Raw genomic sequence first — 15,113 nt, forward strand, 5'->3', positions numbered from 1 at the left:
AAACCAGAAAATGAAACTTTATTCAACTTTCTTGTGACTAGAACCGAATAGAAGTTAGCAAAATGCAGAAACGATCTATGCTTTCTGACTAAACAAGAAATCCGCATATGCATCACTGAATTTCTGCATTGTCCGCTCTCTCTCGTACAATTTAGTCATGCAGACACAATGTGTTAACTGCTTGATGCTTTCCAAAAACTCCTCATTCTGATATAGAGTAACCACACAAGGCTAGAAACCAGGAAGAAATCGAGTATCAAATCTTGTCCAACTCAATAAAGTCTCCAGATTTGATGCATTCAGTTTATCGAACTTTATCTCTCTCCTTTTAAGCCAATTGAAAAAGGGACAATAGTTTGATGAGAAAGCCTATTTTATCCCCATTTAACTCCCTCCCAAGGTTCCAAGGATTCACGGTAACAGTATATCCAAATCTCATCTCATGATCACATGTGCTACACTCACCCCCCCCTTCAGAGATGTCAATGTCCTCATTGATTGTTAATTAACAACCCCTACTGAGCCAAGGGGAACTAACACTTCCATTTCTACACTAAATCTACCAATCCCTCTATTGTGTAGACTAACTATTCCATGTGAGGCAATTAATCATCCATCTGTACTGTAATCCCACTGTGGATACCTTCGTCTAGGATGCTCCACAAAAGGAAGGACATACGCATAGATGCCTAATACGTATGATTTTCAAATTTAGGAGTAAAAATATACATTGCTCAAAGGTATATTATATTTTAGATAGCCACTAATCAATGGGAATCGAACCTGTGCCATTTGCTCTGATACCAACTATAGCAAGATCATAGGTCACCACCACCTTAAAAATTCCAGGCAAACAGACTTTGTCAATCACATCTTTTGTGACAATAACCACCGCTCTCTTGTCTTTGACCCTCTTTTTCTCCAAAGTGCTCAATTCCTCCACTATAGTTATTGTTGCCATTGTCACTCTCTTGGCATCCAAAACCTGTTTGATTTCATATGCGGTATCCTTGCCATTACAAAAGACTAGCATTGGGGCTCCTTTAAAAGGGTGTTGCAGCATACATTTCACGGCACTTGCAAACCTGGTAGCTCTTGATTCCCTATCCACTGGGATCGCACACATGCGAAACTTGATAAGCTTTTGATTGCAGTCAGTGAAATAATCAGATGGACTGCCCAAAGCACCCATGCCACTAAATCCTTCCTTCTTAAAAACCTCCATCCTGGTAGGGTTTCTAACTTATTTGAAAGAAGCAGAATTAGGCCTAATAAGAATCAAAGGTTCCAGAAGCTTATGGATAAATAAACATAAACCGTTTCTTTTCAAAAAATAAAGGTGACAAAAAAAGTATCATTTCGAAACAATTGACGAAGCTTTCTTTCCTTTTTCTTCTGCGGATTTCTACGATGTGGAGATAATGCTAATGTTAAAGGAAGGAAGAATTGTTTTTTCTTTGGATTTTTCTATAGAGGATGCGTTTACTGAGCTGAGGAAGAAGGGCCTTGCTGCCGCGACGAAGAAATCTTCTCGTGTGGCTGCGGAAGGATTGCTTGGACTGGCACACTTCGAGAAAGGTGCCGCGGTCATAGAGATTAACAGCGAGACTGACTTTGTTGCTCGAAACGATCTCTTCCAGAGCCTTGTAAGTGATGGATGATCTTTTAGTTTTGCTCACGATTTTTCCAGGTGCTGTCAGTCGCAAAAGCGGCATCCACATTGAAAGCCGTCCAACAATTTTCTTCTAAACCAGCTGCTCTTGATTTGCACGATTTAGAGGTAAGTCTGTTCTCTCGAAGGAAAGATCTTTCATGTTTGGAAATTTGCAGCTTGTAAATGTGAAGCTGGATCACGCATCAATCACCAGAGAGCTTTGTGTACGCGACGCAGTCTCGGAAGTTGCCGCTATCACTGGAGAAAATGTGAGACTTCGAAGAGCTTTCTATATGTCTTCGCAAAGAGGGATCGTGTCCTCGTATTTGCACATGAGTCCGGCATCAGGTACTTGTAAATTCCACTGTTTGCTCGTTTCTCACAGATTTATTCTGAAAGGTTTATCTCGGCTCGCGGGGCTCGTTTCGGTCGAGGTTGAAGATGATCAAGAAGGCTCGCATTCGGAAACACTGAAAAGCTTGGGCTCGTCTCTTGCAATGCATGTTGTTGCTGCAAGGCCGCTGTTTTTGTCTAAGGAACTCGTGGACTCTGAAGTACTGGAGCATGAGCGGAACATCTGCAAAGCACAGGTGCAAGGCATTTGTTTTTCTCTGCCTTTTATTGATTGTCTATTGTTTTTTTGTTTTGTTGTTGCAGGCCTCGACTGCTGGAAAGCCAGAGAACGTCGTTCAGAAGATGGTCGAAGGCAGGCTTGCCAAATACATGGAAGAGGTTGTTCTTCTGGAGCAGAAGTACGTTGCAGACGAAACGAAACGGATCAAAGTAAGTCACATCATTCGAATGTGTCTCATCAGCCTCAGGATTTGATCTTTCAGGTCCTGCTAAAAGAGACGGCCAAAGAAATCGGGAAGACGGCCAAGATCGAGGGATTCCTGCGAATAGAAGTCGGGGAGGGGATCGAAAAGTAAGTCCTTGTTACAATCCAAGCCTTCACGAACCAATTCCTGGCTTCACTTTCCCAGGCTTGAAAAGGACTTTGCTGCCGAGGTTGCTGCTGCAGCACGATGACAGGTTCGATATTCAAAACAAGTAGGTGGTTTTATTCGAATCAAATCAATTGCCAAAGACGCTGGCACATTATCTCGAGGACAAGATGCAATGAAATAACGAATTGGAAGGTACTTCTTTCTCGCTGGAGTTAACTGACTTAGTTCTTGGTGCAGTGAGCCTTGCTCCATTTCCAGCCATACGGACAGCGGTGGCAATCGTTGTTATACCAATACCAGTCACTCGGGCAGCTCACACACTTGCTTCCACTCCACTTCCATCCGGACGGGCATTGGTGGCACTTGTTGTTGTACCAGTACCAGTTGCTCGGGCAGCTCACGCATTTGCTTCCACTCCACTTCCAACCGGAGAGGCATCTGTGGCAATCGTTGCTATACCAGTACCAGCCTTTGGGACACTGGATGCACTTGTGGCCGTCCCAGTTCCATCCAGACTTGCATTTCTGCTGGGCTGCTGCGCTTGCGATGCCACCAACGTCCACTCCAACCAGGAGGACTGTCACAAACATGGCCAGAAGCATCAGCTGGGACTTGCTCGCCATCTTGGTAGAAGAAACTTTCGAAGTGTACTGAGATATCTCTCTCTCTCTCTCTCTCTCTCTCTCTCTCTCTCTCAAAACTTGCTGCTGTGTGGTGGATTGGAATTTATAGGATGGAGGAAGTGGAGACCAAGTCCAGCGAGATTGCTACAGCGTCACTCGGTTCTGACTATTTAGCCAGCATGTTATGCTTGACATGGTCGTTAGACGCAGTCTATCCAATTATCACAGAAATGGTATAAATTCGACGGCAGCCAGAACACGAGGCATTGATTTCGTGCCAAACCATGAAACTGTCATTTTGATGGGTTCAAATTTCCTCAAGAAAATGCGAAAACATAAAATTTAGTTCCCACCACCTTTTCTTGAGAAGCATATGATTACTAAACCAGAAAATGAAACTTATTCAACTTTCTTGTGACTAGAACCGAATAGAAGTTAGCAAAATGCAGAAACGACCTATGCTTTCGGACTAAACAAGAAATCCGCATATGCATCACTGAATTTCTGCATTGTCCGCTCTCTCTCGTACAATTTAGTCATGCAGACACAATGTGCTAACTGCTTGATGCTTTCCAAAAACTCCTCGTTCTGATATAGAGTAACCACACAAGGCCAGAAACCAGGAAGAAATCGAGTATCAAATCTTGTCCAACTCAATAAAGTCTCCAGATTTGATGCGCTCAGTTTATCATAGGTCACCACCACCTTAAAAATTCCAGGCAAACAGACCTTGTCAATCACATCTTTTGTGACAATAACCACCGCTCTCTTGTCTTTGACCCTCTTTTTCTCCAAAGTGCTCAATTCCTCCACTAAAGTTACTGTTGCCATTGTCACTCTCTTGGCATCCAAAACCTGTTTGATTTCATATGCGGTATCCTTGTCGTTACAAAAGACTAGCATTGGGGCTCCTTTAAAAGGGTGTTGTAGCATACATTTCACGGCACTTGCAAACCTGGTAGCTCTTGATTCCCTATCCACTGGGATCGCACACATGCGAAACTTGATAAGCTTTTGATTGCAGTCAGTGAAATAATCAGATGGACTGCCCAAAGCACCCATGCCGCTAAATCCTTCCTTCTTAAAAACCTCCATCCTGGTAGGGTTTCTAACTTATTTGAAAGAAGCAGAATTAGGCCTAATAAGAATCAAAGGTTCCAGAAGCTTATGGATAAATAAACATAAACCGTTTCTTTTCAAAAAATAAAGGTGACAAAAAAAGTATCATTTCGAAACAATTGACGAAGCTTTCTTTCCTTTTTCTTCTGCGGATTTCTACGATGTGGAGATAATGGACTTCGACCGCTGCAGCCGTTACAGCCCGGACGAAGACGATGCTTGGGTGTTGGCGAGGCTTTCCAAAAGCTTTCGGCTGGCCACTACTTCCGGAAGTTTGAGGTTTTCGAGCAAGAGTTTGCTGGCATTGCAAGGCTCTACAGGCCCAGCTGGAGATGTTTTCAGGGATTGAAGAAGGGAGTGATGCAGATGAAGACAGTGACTTGTCGTTTGAGTTTGTTTGTTTTCATTTGATTTCTTTAGTAGTGTATTCAACTTCTCTGTTTGTTGTTTCTTTATTTCAATGGAAACTTGGTATAGCGCGAGAGTTAAAATGGATAAACAAATTGGTCCCTTGAAAGTTTGCATCCGGGAAGTCTGATCGTGATTCATTTGACGCTTTGATTCATCCAGCAGGGTTTTGCTTCAAGTTTTCAAGAACAAACTAAAACACGAGAAGGGGACTCATGAAACAAGAATCATGATCTTAACGAGACAAAGGAAAAATTGATTGCCAATGCATGTAACAAACAAAAAGTTGTACCCGGAACAAAAATACGTCTGTTGTCTTCTTGCTAGGTGCTGCTCCTATTATTTCATCGGAAAAATCAAAAATTAGTGTTGAGACCACCCTTGCTAAGCTCAAGATGTTGAATTCACCGCGTCGTGGGTATCAATCCCTCTATCTACCGCCACTGTACCCGATTCCACCGAGCCAGTCATGGAAGAAGACTTCAATCCTTTGAAGTATGTCGAGTAAGGAAAGAGCTGCGCGCAGCGAGCGCGCCATCCTGTTCAGAAAGAATAACACTTAAGTCATAACGAATCCAAAACCAAATTTCGAGGCCTACTCTCAGCGGCATCTGGATCATCAAGCACTGATTGTAGCTTCTTGTGCACCGTCATGCATTGCTTGAGCTCCCATTTCTCTTCGCCACTGCAAAAACGAAATCTTTGATACGAGAATCCTCTGCAGTTACCACATACCTTGAATCCAAAACAATTTTTACGGAGGCATCTTTTTCGCCAGGAGATAGTAGTTGGAGGACCTCGGCCGCGACGACTCTATGTAGCAGCGAATCTAAAAAATGATAGAAGGCATTAGGAAAGCTCATAGGAGATGGAATAATGATCGTACCAGTATGACAGTCCAAGAAGTCCTTATTTATCTCTAACAGAGTTCTGTCCCCAAAATCCCTGCCAAGCAAAAGAAGCGACAATGAGTTTGCTTTAGACATTGAAAAACCAAGACCTTAGCAAAGATCGCTCCGCAGCGACCACTTCCCAAACAAGCTTGTCCGTAGAATCAGGTTCTGGCTTGTTGTCCACCATGTTATAAAAACGACACTGCAGACAATTCTTCAAACATTTGTTCCGAGAACAACAAGAGAAAGAAATACCAGGCAGTGATGAATGTCAGGATGGTCACTGTTCACTCTGATGAGCCTCTTGATAGCCTGTGGGACAGTTTAAGCCAGGATGAAAAATGTTTGCACAAACCAACCTGGAATGCCAGGAGAACTTTTTGCCGACGCATGTAAATCTCAAAAGCAAGAAGATGTGTTTCAAGCGAGTCCGGTGAGTGCATTTGCAAGAGTTTCAAATACTTCAATGCCTCGCCCAGGGGATCTTCCACCTGAAATCCAGTTCAGCACACAGCTGAAAGCCAGTAAAAGTACTTACATGAACAAGCTGCTCGCCGTCGGGATCGTTATCAAAAGGTTTCGGCGCCTGGGTTCCTTTCTTTGCACCTTTGCTGGCATTCGACGCCTTCTCTTCCTCCTTGGCCTTCTCTGCTTCCTAATAACAGAGGACACTTGTAACCGAATGTGTCATATGGATAAAACCGACCTTTTTAGCTCGAGCTTCTGCTTTTCTGCTCTTTTGACGCAGCTTCTTCCGTTCTGAAGGAGTCAATCCAGCATTGACTGCTTCTTCTTCCTCCACCGCGGTCTTTGGTGGCGAATCATATATACATAAATAGCACCTGAATCAAGAATGTCAATATGGAGTCATCACTGAACCAAAACGGACCTGATGGCGCTGCAAGCAGCTCGGTAGAAAAAGGGAAACGAGTGCAGACGGTCTTGAAATCTCAGCATATGAACGTATGCGCGCAAAGTCATTTTACGAAGACAGTACGTGTGGAAGTCAAACTGGTCCTCCGTCATATCATTGTAATGCTTCTCCACGGCCACAAACTTTTTCAAAGCTTTGCCTAAAGCTCCTTGTCGAAAATGACTGTCTCCGGATGCCAGCTCGTACCTAAGGCGAGGACTTTTAGAGCATCTGAAACACAAAACAAATACTTACCACATGCACTGCATGTCATACAGATTGTTGTGTTGATCGCCATCCTTGGTGAAGAGCGCGGCAGTTTTCTCGGCAAGTTCAACCTGGTCGGCTTGCAACATGCGCTTCACGCATTCGCTATTTACAAATCTGTCAGCAAGGTCCATTGTCCTTGCCTCGTCAGCTAAGGATGCCGCAGCAACGGGATCACCGGCATGCTTTAATATCCTTCCCTGCAAGAAGAGACCCGGTGAGAGCGCTTCAACTGTACCTTCCATACCTTCACAAGATATAAGTCAATTGCCGTAGGCGTATGCTTGATCGCCTCGTCTATCTTCTCCACGGCGCGTTCAACGTCCCTTTTACGGTCAAAATGCTGCAACAACTCGCATCAGAAATGCTTCTACCTGCTAAAGTACAAACCTGCGCCAACAGATAAAGTATCCACATGAAAGCAGACGGAGGTTCTTTCTCAGTGCTACAAAGAAAACGTTAAAACCCAAACGCAGAGAAAATAGTTTGGTACCTCGAGGGAAAACATCCAGTTTTTCTCAAAGAATCTTCAAACTCCAAAATGACCTCCTCTAGAATGATTGCCTGTTGCAGAAACACTATTTAGATCGAAGCAAGAGGCAAGCAAATATTTACCCGGCTTGAAGAAGAATAAAGAGGACGCAGTGCTGAAAATAGCGATGGTACTCCCTGAATCACGATTGTAAAACATTTATGATTTCACTACGGCAGGAATCATACCTTTCTTAGAAATGGTCTAATATACTTGTCTAGTGCTCTGCGGAACGAATCTCCCTCCAAAAAATCCAATGGCATGCGCTGAAGACAAAATTTCCCAGCACAAGCAACCAACCTGTCATTTAATGTTCATGTTCTTAGATTGAAAGGGGGATAGTTAGGAACATCAACCCCTTGAAAACAAAACAAGCTAGCTAGTAAAATTGAAAAAAGGTTAGGCAGTACCTTGGCAACAGCAGAATCTGGATGCTTTGTCCTAAGATCGTCGTAGAGCAGAACGAGCTTCGCAGTGTCCTCCTCCGTCCGCGCATCATGTTGCGATATGCCAATACATTTTTGCAGGCTTTCGTGGTACCTGCATTGACACGAGTATTGAGGAGTCAGTGGATAGCAAATGTATCGACTAGCTTACGTAGTATTGTCAGGACAGATTTCAATCAAGTTCCTGTACCCTTTCTCGGCTTCTTCAAAACGATTCAGCTTCAATAACAAACCAGCCGTCACCTCCTTTACGCCAAGCTTATCAACCTGAAAATGAGAGCAATAAATGAGTGATCAATCACAAAACCGATTACACACAATTTTAGCCTGCTTATTTCTCAACTCTTCCAACGCTTTTTCTAATGCTCCTGATTCTTCCAAAAGAGACACCTGGTAGAGGCGGCATTAGTTTCCATTCGTGTCCATAAAAACGCACCTTGTACAAAAGCATTTCGCTATGCTCATAACGCTCGTTATCCGGAGGAAAATCTTCTTCAAGCGTCCCTTCATAAGCCTGAAGAATCTCGACAGCAATATCGGCTCTAGCACGATTACAATATGAGCACCGTATTCCAATCAGTACAGACTACAGAATATTACCGGCTGTTTAAATGCTGCGCAATGGCGAAACATATCCAGTTGTTCCGATGGTTAGGCTTTAAAGTTAGCAGCTGCCTCCTTGTTTCCACAAAGCCGTCGAGGTCCCTCATTTGCACCTGGCACAGAACAATTGTAACAAAACTGTCTTGAGGCAAAGCCTCTACACTACTTACTTGCAGCAGAGACAGATCCCTGAGTATCTGAATGGGCTTGTTCTCCGGATCTATTCTAAGCGCATTGCGGTAGCATTTTATAGCTTCGCGGTATTCCCTGTCGGAGCGGTAGAGAAGGCCATAGACATGCCAGCAAACATGGCTCTTCACATCGTTCTGATACCAAACATTGTTCTATATCATGTATATATCAGATTACAGAAAAACAGTACCTTCAATCCTTTGCGAACCAGCTCGTAAGCCTCGGTCTTTCGATCCATACAATTTAGCGTCAATCCTTTCATCGCCAAAGTCTCTGTTTTGAGAGCATAACAAAGAAGAAAAAAATTAGATACTAAAACTCGCAGAGAAGAAACTCTACCTCCATGCTCCGGAAATTTTTTGAGAATCTGGTCAGCTGCCTTGAGGCCTTTCTTGTACTGCTTCGTCTCATAGGATTTCTGGATAGAGGAAGAGAAAATCGCTTAAACCCTAAACCTCCCAGAGAATTTCTTCCACTTACGACAATGAGCTTGAAGAGATTTGCCTCCTTGGGAGGCAATGACGTTCCCATTGCGCGCTCCACCGGTCGACGCTCGCGCGCCTATAATTTTGCGCAGCGAGCAGCAGCAAATAGCAGTAGAAAGACACGCCGTCGCCTCACGCCGGCACGGCTTAGGAAAAAACCCTAGCTACTGAGACTCAAGAGCCCTAAAAATCATTTGGAAGAAAAGAGAAACCCAATTAGGGCTTTTAGATGGCTGACGAAGCTCCCGTGGCCAAGCGATGGCTGCCGCTCGAGGCCAATCCCGACATCATGAATCAGGTGAGACGCGCATTGCATTTTTCTCGATTCGATCGGGATCGGCGCGATTGCGGCAGCTCAAGAAATTTTGGTTTTGATTTTCCTCTCTTGCAGTTTTGCCACAGCCTTGGATTGAGCGAAGCTGCTGCTTTCTACGATGTCTATGGCTTTGATGACGATCTGCTGGCTATGGTTCCGGCGCCTGTGCTCGCCGTGCTCTTTCTTTACCCGATCAATGCCGAGGTAAGCAGAAAATATGTTTTTTTGGGGATTTTTGAGTTTAATTCTTTGCTGGTCCATTCTTTTGCAGTCGGAAGCTGCGAGTAAATCCCAGGAAGAAAAACTTCGTCGAGAGGGACAGAAGTTTAGTCTTTGTTTTTCTTTCTTTGTTCTTGTTGATAGAGGAACTCATCTCGTTTCCTATTTTTCTTTCCTTGTAACAGGTGAGCGAGAGCGTTTATTTCATGAAACAGACAGTCGGGAATGCTTGTGGCACCATCGGTCTGCTACATGCGATTGGAAACAACACTTCTCAAATTCAGCACGGCAAGTCCCCTCTATATCGATCATCTCTAGTTTTACAGTACTAAAATCTTTCCAGCAGAGGGGTCGTACTTCAAACGTTTTTTTGAGTCGACCAGCAAGTTATCTCCTTCTGAAGTACATTGGCATGATTGAGTTCTTCCTTATTGATTTTTTTTTTTTCTTTTTTTTGTTTGTTTTAGAGAGCGAGCTATCTCGAAAACGATAGGGAACTCGAGGGTGCTCACTGCGTCGCAGCAGCTGCCGGAGACACTGCGGTAATTAATTCATCAAAGTTTCGATCTTTCTTGTCATTGAAACATCGGTTTTTTTCAGCCTCCAGCGATTGACACTCCAGTGAACCTGCATTTCATTTGCTTTGTCTGCGTGGATGGTACGCGCAAACTCCGCTAAAAATATCTCAACTTATTTCATTCTCTTGTCTAGGTGGTCTCTACGAGCTAGATGGCCGTAAAGAACAACCAGTCTACCATGGCCCTTCCTCTCCATCATCAGTGCTCAAGGTAACAAAACCTTGTGATCACATCATACAAGTTCTCTAGACACTCTTCTCTCCAGGATTCCGTGAAAGTCATCCAAAACTTCATCTCCATGAACCCCGGATCGCTAGACTTCAACGTCATTTCTCTCTCCAAGACCGAGAATCCGGAAACTTAGCACCAGCGTAAGCAAAGTGCTTAGTTTTACAGTCTTCAGGGAAAAGAGAACAAGATCTTTCAATGCAAAGGAAAGTTTTGTCCATCTCTTCTCGAGTGCAAGCACAGATCCTTGGGCGACATCCCGTCCCAAATCTCCCACCCTCGCTGGAACTCCTCATTCTGCTCGATACAGTCCGCCAGCGACGCGTTGCCGAGCCTCATCCGAATCTCCGCGGCCTCCCTCCCGGAGGCCCTGTCAAACACCGCCTCCCAGCCATCCTCCCACGCCTGCTTCGACGCATCGCACAGCTCCAGCGTCACTCCATCCGTGGGAATCCACCCGGACCTGTCCACGCTCCACCACCCCGTGTTCCTGTACAGCTTCCTCACGATCCGGTTGGACTCTCGTTGCCCGGCCTTGGGAGTGCACGGTCTGCAGTAAGCTCCGTTGAGAGGACCTTTGCTGAGGATGGACGCCACTGGGGTCTCGAGCACCGGCCAGGGGAAGTTCCGGTGGCTCAAGATGCAAAACGGCAGCATCTCTTTCGCCACCCGGATGCCCGAGACACGGAGGTGGACCTCGAACACGCGCTCCGAGTGGATGTTGCGGTAGCCTTGCGCGTGGAGACTGGGGAGGATGCTGAGCCGGTTGATGGTGGCCATGGTCGTCTGCCGGTCCCCAGCACCGAGCCTGTCGTTGAGACCGCCAAAGTCGTAACCATACGGCACCGTGTAGACTCCGGGACGAAAGATGGTGGCCGGGAGTGGCGCGGTCCAGTAGCCGTCCAGCCTTGTCCTCACGATCCATTTGTACTGGAAGCCGTGCATCTTTTCGTAGGCCACGATGAGCTGCATGCAGCCTTCGACCAGGCTGAAGTACTGCAGGAGGCCCTGAGAAAGCAAGAGTTTTTGAGAAGGCAAGAACAAAGTTCCTCGTTTTCCACTTACTTGGACGCCGTTTGGAGAGCTTTTCGACTTGAGCAGCTCCTTGTGCATCGTGCTCTCGAGCATGTCATACGCCCTGAAGATCCTGGCGATCCGGAAGCGGGCGTTGACCCCGAGCAGTGCGATCTTCCAGGTGTTCTCGTCCAGCGGGACATTGAGGAAGATATCAGCGTCCTTGTGTGCGTCGATGACGAACTTCCGGATGCTCGGACCGGTTAGCTCGAAGTGTCGCAGCTGTCCCAACAGGCAAATCGCAACACGGGAGGCATTGCCATCGTGGTCGCTGCTGCTGCTGCCGCTGCTGCTTCCCGGTGCTGAAACGCGAGTAGCGACCTGGAATGAAAAACGAAGAGAGAAAGGATTAGAATCGCATTGTCAATAAGTTTAATAAGAGTCTACCTTTGGAGGAGAGTAGTGCTGCTGAAAAGTGTCAAATGCCACCCGACCAATCGTAAACAAGAATATGAATCCCAAAAGAACAAAACGCTCTGGATACATTGCCTCATCACATACGGTGGTTGTGCGTCGTAGGATATTCCTTCACAACCGCCGGAACCATGCGGCCGCCGACGTGGGAAGGAGAATCTATTATCACTTGTTTGTTTAACTCTTGCTTTCAGCCGAATTATCAATAGCTTCTGCTGAAAAGGCCTCACTGGACTGATGTTAATAATCCGCCAAAAAATAAGAAAAAAACTATATCATGCTTAAAGACGATACTCCCCGGCTTACGCAAGGATCTGGCGCTGGGTTTGTGCCGAGCCGCTTTCTCCTGTAGAACAGGACATACGCTGCCGTTGTTTTTATGGAATCGGGGCTCATGGGATTAACGCAGCTGTCGTCAAAGTTGTACCATTTGTTCTCGTTGCACAACTGAAAATAGACAGGACGTCAGCTACGAAAGGAAAAAAAAAAGAAAAGAAAAGAAAACCTTTGCATATGCAGTGTAATGACCGCCACCCACGCCTCCGTAGTGATTGCTCACGGCGAAAAGCTCGTATGGATCTGTCCGGTGTGATACGTACTTGCTCAAATCCAAGTCGTGCACAGGGAAGTCCACCAGCGTTTCCAGCTTGTTTGAGTACCGACTGTAAGAGAACCTTTTCAGGTGGACCACCAGAATCTCTGGCAACCTCCAGAGATCCAGCTTCTTGCTTGCTTGACGGTGTTCTTTACATTTCGGGCAGAACCTGCAATCGCACGTAATTCCAAAGCTCAAAGCGTGAAGAAAAAAAGAAAACGTTTTAGAAGCTTACCACATGTCATCCGGTCCCAAAGGTTCCTCTCTCATGAATGCCTCTAGGCAAGCGTACAAGGATATTGGTTCTCGCCTTCTTGAATCGGGGATAGTTACTGGAGCCAGGTTCTCTAGCTCTTTGAAGCCATACTGATCCTTAGCGCTTGGGGACCATACTAAAATCAAATATCTGTGTTCTCTCGGCGAAAAGTTGAACGTAGGGAGTGGCATATGTGGGTCTATTAGCAGATCCACCGTAGAGGCCTTGTCATCTGTTATAAACAAACGAAATGGCCAATCTTCCGGAGAACTGTTCACTTCGGCTTCCCGCCTCAACGGACTCACAACCTTGGCAACGAGATTGTAAAGCTCAGCACCCTCACTAAGCCCCGCTTCAGGTATGGCAGTGACAAGTGGAGAACCATAAAGCTTAAACTGCTTTCCTATTGTCCTGCACGAAAATTCATATGTTACATGCCTCAGAAAGTAAAAACAGAGAAAACTTACTCCTCAAGAGTGCCATGGTAAAGAATAAGCTTCGTTGTTTTGCCAGGGAACGACTTTAGCCTAAACGCAGCCAGACGATCCCCATTAGCTAGTGAAAGTGGAGCACTGGGACATTCAGAAATTACACGATAGATCCGATTATTATATACCTGCAATAGAACAGGAAAATAAAAGGTTATGAGTGAACGGAACAATAAGGATCCCATTACCTCCACAACGAACAGATATTCGTTTTCTTCTAGAGTGCAAGCCACGCTTAATGCGTGAATAAGATCCTTAGGACGTGCTTGCTTGGGTCCGGGTATTTGAACCGTATGAACCTCCGGAGAAGCACTCCCATCTCCACTGAACACCGTGACTGCTACGCTCATCAGTTGTTGTTTCTCTGGTAACGGCAAGGATAGATACATGAAGGGGTCAAATGTAACCGATACTTTCGCGCAAACGGGGCAGACCAAAGTCGATTTGTATTGTCCCTGCAAATAAAACACCTTAGTTGCCGTATTAGATATAAAAGTACGAACACAAACCTGGAAAAGGTCCACAATAATCGAGTTGTTGCGCGCCTTATGGATTGCCCAGTACTCATCTGCAACCTCTCCATCCGGTCGTCCATCAATATCTTTAACTTCAATATATGGCTTTGATTTTACGCGATTCAAATCTTCGTGCAGTCCATCCAGAAGAAAGGCCAGGAGCTCCTGTACGATGACACATCGTTAGTAGCTGTATTCTAAGATACTACAATCAAACAAACCTGCGAATCATGTTGATTGTATCCACTAAACTGTGGAGCGAATCGAGAAAGCTTGTTTTTGAACGGACGCGGCACGACAACTTCTCTTCCTGCCCATAGCTTCCTTATAAGCTCTCCAAACGCCACAGCCAGTTCACCCTGTGAAAAGAAAAGAAAAGATGGGAAAAAGAAAACACTTACGCTAGAATCTAGGACCACGCCCCAGTCATTCATACAAAAGGAATACCTTACTCCTAACTCCGCCGTTGCCCATCCTAGGTAGCTGACTGGCAGTAGCAAAAAGCAATCTATAACCCCATTGCAGCGTCCTTTTGCATGTCTGAAACACTCAGTAAAATCACTATCTTTTTCTTTCTTTGGACATGCAAGACCGCTCTTGACACCCAAGAACACAAAGCCAGCAACAGTGAAAGGAAACCGTACCTCCATCCCGAGTGGGTTCGCCGGATTGATCTCGTCATCATAATCCTGGAGGAAGTACTCCACGAGCTCCGGAGTGTGAGCCAGGCACTGGAGCGCACTGTTCATGAAGCAAGTGTTCCCGAGATTCTGGAGGCCAGCGAGACCCCTGCTGCCATTCCGGCTGCCACTGCTAGAACCCCCAAAGAAGTCGTCGTTCTCCTTCTCAACCTCCAGACCAAAGTTTTGATGCTTCACGGGAGAAACATCCGAGGAGCGCCCACCCATGAGTCCAACAGACACATCTGGAGTGGAAGCGCTAGCGCCCTCGAGAGGCACCACGGCCAGCCGTTCTTCCTCGGCCCAATTCTCGCTCAACACCTACAAGCAAAACCAAAATCACTGTGCCATCGAGAATTTTCCGCAATGGCCACGAACCTCCTGTCCCATTGGCGATATATCATCGCCCGCTCTACGATCCAGTGATGAATCCGGGCCTAAATCGTCGCGTATCGCCAGATCTAGAGCTGCGACGCGACAGAAAAGCGCTGTGAGCCTAGATCTGGCACGGAGAGAGCCTACCGCAAGGATACCGCCTCGCCGTTGCCGCACGCCCAATCGATCCACGTACCTCGCACAACCACAATCCCTAACCCTAGTCCAGGAATAAGAGAAAAATGGGGGAAGGGAAGGAAAAAAAGGGAAGATCTCCATTTCATCCGTACATT

At 45.8% G+C, this 15,113-nt stretch overlaps 5 protein-coding genes across 6 annotated transcripts; 2 read left to right on the top strand and 3 right to left on the bottom strand.

Annotated features, from left to right (window-relative positions):
- The first annotated feature begins 1,421 nt into the window (after nt 1-1,421).
- LOC9641821 (elongation factor Ts, mitochondrial) lies at nt 1,422-2,796 on the top strand. The gene is made up of 7 exons (XM_024676172.1): nt 1,422-1,646; nt 1,691-1,780; nt 1,831-2,002; nt 2,054-2,244; nt 2,312-2,437; nt 2,491-2,579; nt 2,638-2,796. Exons 1-7 carry the CDS (start codon nt 1,422-1,424, stop codon nt 2,681-2,683), a joined length of 939 nt encoding a protein of 312 aa, XP_024531940.1. The 3' UTR covers nt 2,684-2,796.
- A 2,185-nt stretch (nt 2,797-4,981) lies between these two features.
- On the bottom strand, nt 4,982-9,255 carry LOC9642510 (N-terminal acetyltransferase A complex auxiliary subunit NAA15). The gene is made up of 25 exons (XM_024675823.1): nt 9,078-9,255; nt 8,937-9,015; nt 8,788-8,870; nt 8,576-8,731; nt 8,403-8,518; nt 8,239-8,344; nt 8,121-8,192; nt 7,954-8,069; nt 7,767-7,896; nt 7,545-7,622; nt 7,440-7,493; nt 7,318-7,388; nt 7,215-7,269; nt 7,072-7,167; nt 6,813-7,024; nt 6,534-6,764; nt 6,351-6,486; nt 6,183-6,299; nt 6,004-6,135; nt 5,900-5,956; nt 5,752-5,846; nt 5,638-5,696; nt 5,487-5,580; nt 5,351-5,436; nt 4,982-5,290 (listed from the first exon to the last, which is right to left on the bottom strand). Exons 1-25 carry the CDS (start codon nt 9,126-9,128, stop codon nt 5,142-5,144), a joined length of 2,631 nt encoding a protein of 876 aa, XP_024531591.1. The 5' UTR covers nt 9,129-9,255; the 3' UTR covers nt 4,982-5,141.
- A 23-nt stretch (nt 9,256-9,278) lies between these two features.
- LOC9642511 (ubiquitin carboxyl-terminal hydrolase 3) lies at nt 9,279-10,641 on the top strand. Its single transcript, XM_024675826.1, has 9 exons — nt 9,279-9,380; nt 9,474-9,602; nt 9,670-9,723; nt 9,803-9,905; nt 9,964-10,019; nt 10,085-10,159; nt 10,218-10,275; nt 10,329-10,405; nt 10,461-10,641. Exons 1-9 carry the CDS (start codon nt 9,312-9,314, stop codon nt 10,557-10,559), a joined length of 720 nt encoding a protein of 239 aa, XP_024531594.1. The 5' UTR covers nt 9,279-9,311; the 3' UTR covers nt 10,560-10,641.
- On the bottom strand, nt 10,288-12,008 carry LOC9641823. The gene is made up of 3 exons (XM_002971229.2): nt 11,885-12,008; nt 11,489-11,818; nt 10,288-11,431 (listed from the first exon to the last, which is right to left on the bottom strand). The coding sequence occupies exons 1-3, from the start codon at nt 11,981-11,983 to the stop codon at nt 10,619-10,621; spliced, it is 1,242 nt and encodes a 413-aa protein (XP_002971275.2). The 5' UTR covers nt 11,984-12,008; the 3' UTR covers nt 10,288-10,618.
- A 49-nt stretch (nt 12,009-12,057) lies between these two features.
- LOC9642512 (putative ubiquitin carboxyl-terminal hydrolase 11) lies at nt 12,058-15,067 on the bottom strand. 2 transcript variants are annotated; one of them, XM_024675824.1, is made up of 11 exons: nt 14,968-15,067; nt 14,824-14,912; nt 14,410-14,766; nt 14,213-14,305; nt 13,987-14,124; nt 13,760-13,930; nt 13,439-13,705; nt 13,230-13,378; nt 12,742-13,173; nt 12,417-12,675; nt 12,058-12,358 (listed from the first exon to the last, which is right to left on the bottom strand). In XM_024675824.1, the coding sequence occupies exons 2-11, from the start codon at nt 14,833-14,835 to the stop codon at nt 12,182-12,184; spliced, it is 2,055 nt and encodes a 684-aa protein (XP_024531592.1). In that variant the 5' UTR covers nt 14,836-14,912; nt 14,968-15,067; the 3' UTR covers nt 12,058-12,181. The 2 variants fall into 2 exon arrangements, with proteins under 2 accessions (XP_024531592.1, XP_024531593.1); XM_024675825.1 differs by lacking the exon at nt 14,213-14,305 and having other exon boundaries at nt 14,968-15,066.
- Nucleotides 15,068-15,113: the final 46 nt, after the last annotated feature.

The sequence above is a fragment of the Selaginella moellendorffii genome, unplaced genomic scaffold (genome assembly GCF_000143415.4).
Source record: "Selaginella moellendorffii unplaced genomic scaffold, v1.0 SELMOscaffold_16, whole genome shotgun sequence".
Taxonomy (NCBI): Eukaryota; Viridiplantae; Streptophyta; class Lycopodiopsida; order Selaginellales; family Selaginellaceae; genus Selaginella; species Selaginella moellendorffii.

Coding starts and splice junctions, on each gene's coding strand:
- LOC9641823 (XM_002971229.2), bottom strand. CDS start 11,983: ATGTATCCAGAGCGTTTTGTTCTTTTGGGATTCATATTCTTGTTTACG. Junction 11,819..11,884: donor AGCACTACTCTCCTCCAAAG/GTAGACTCTTAT, acceptor TTTTCATTCCAG/GTCGCTACTCGCGTTTCAGC. Junction 11,432..11,488: donor GCTCTCCAAACGGCGTCCAA/GTAAGTGGAAAA, acceptor TTGCTTTCTCAG/GGCCTCCTGCAGTACTTCAG.
- LOC9641821 (XM_024676172.1), top strand. CDS start 1,422: ATGCTAATGTTAAAGGAAGGAAGAATTGTTTTTTCTTTGGATTTTTCT. Junction 2,003..2,053: donor GCACATGAGTCCGGCATCAG/GTACTTGTAAAT, acceptor TTATTCTGAAAG/GTTTATCTCGGCTCGCGGGG. Junction 2,580..2,637: donor GTCGGGGAGGGGATCGAAAA/GTAAGTCCTTGT, acceptor TCACTTTCCCAG/GCTTGAAAAGGACTTTGCTG.
- LOC9642510 (XM_024675823.1), bottom strand. CDS start 9,128: ATGGGAACGTCATTGCCTCCCAAGGAGGCAAATCTCTTCAAGCTCATT. Junction 8,193..8,238: donor GCGAAATGCTTTTGTACAAG/GTGCGTTTTTAT, acceptor CGCCTCTACCAG/GTGTCTCTTTTGGAAGAATC. Junction 7,897..7,953: donor ATCTGTCCTGACAATACTAC/GTAAGCTAGTCG, acceptor GTGTCAATGCAG/GTACCACGAAAGCCTGCAAA.
- LOC9642512 (XM_024675824.1), bottom strand. Junction 14,125..14,212: donor ACGGCGGAGTTAGGAGTAAG/GTATTCCTTTTG, acceptor TTCTTTTCACAG/GGTGAACTGGCTGTGGCGTT. Junction 13,379..13,438: donor AATATCTGTTCGTTGTGGAG/GTAATGGGATCC, acceptor GTTCTATTGCAG/GTATATAATAATCGGATCTA.
- LOC9642511 (XM_024675826.1), top strand. CDS start 9,312: ATGGCTGACGAAGCTCCCGTGGCCAAGCGATGGCTGCCGCTCGAGGCC. Junction 10,020..10,084: donor GCAAGTTATCTCCTTCTGAA/GTACATTGGCAT, acceptor TGTTTGTTTTAG/AGAGCGAGCTATCTCGAAAA. Junction 10,406..10,460: donor CTCCATCATCAGTGCTCAAG/GTAACAAAACCT, acceptor TCTTCTCTCCAG/GATTCCGTGAAAGTCATCCA.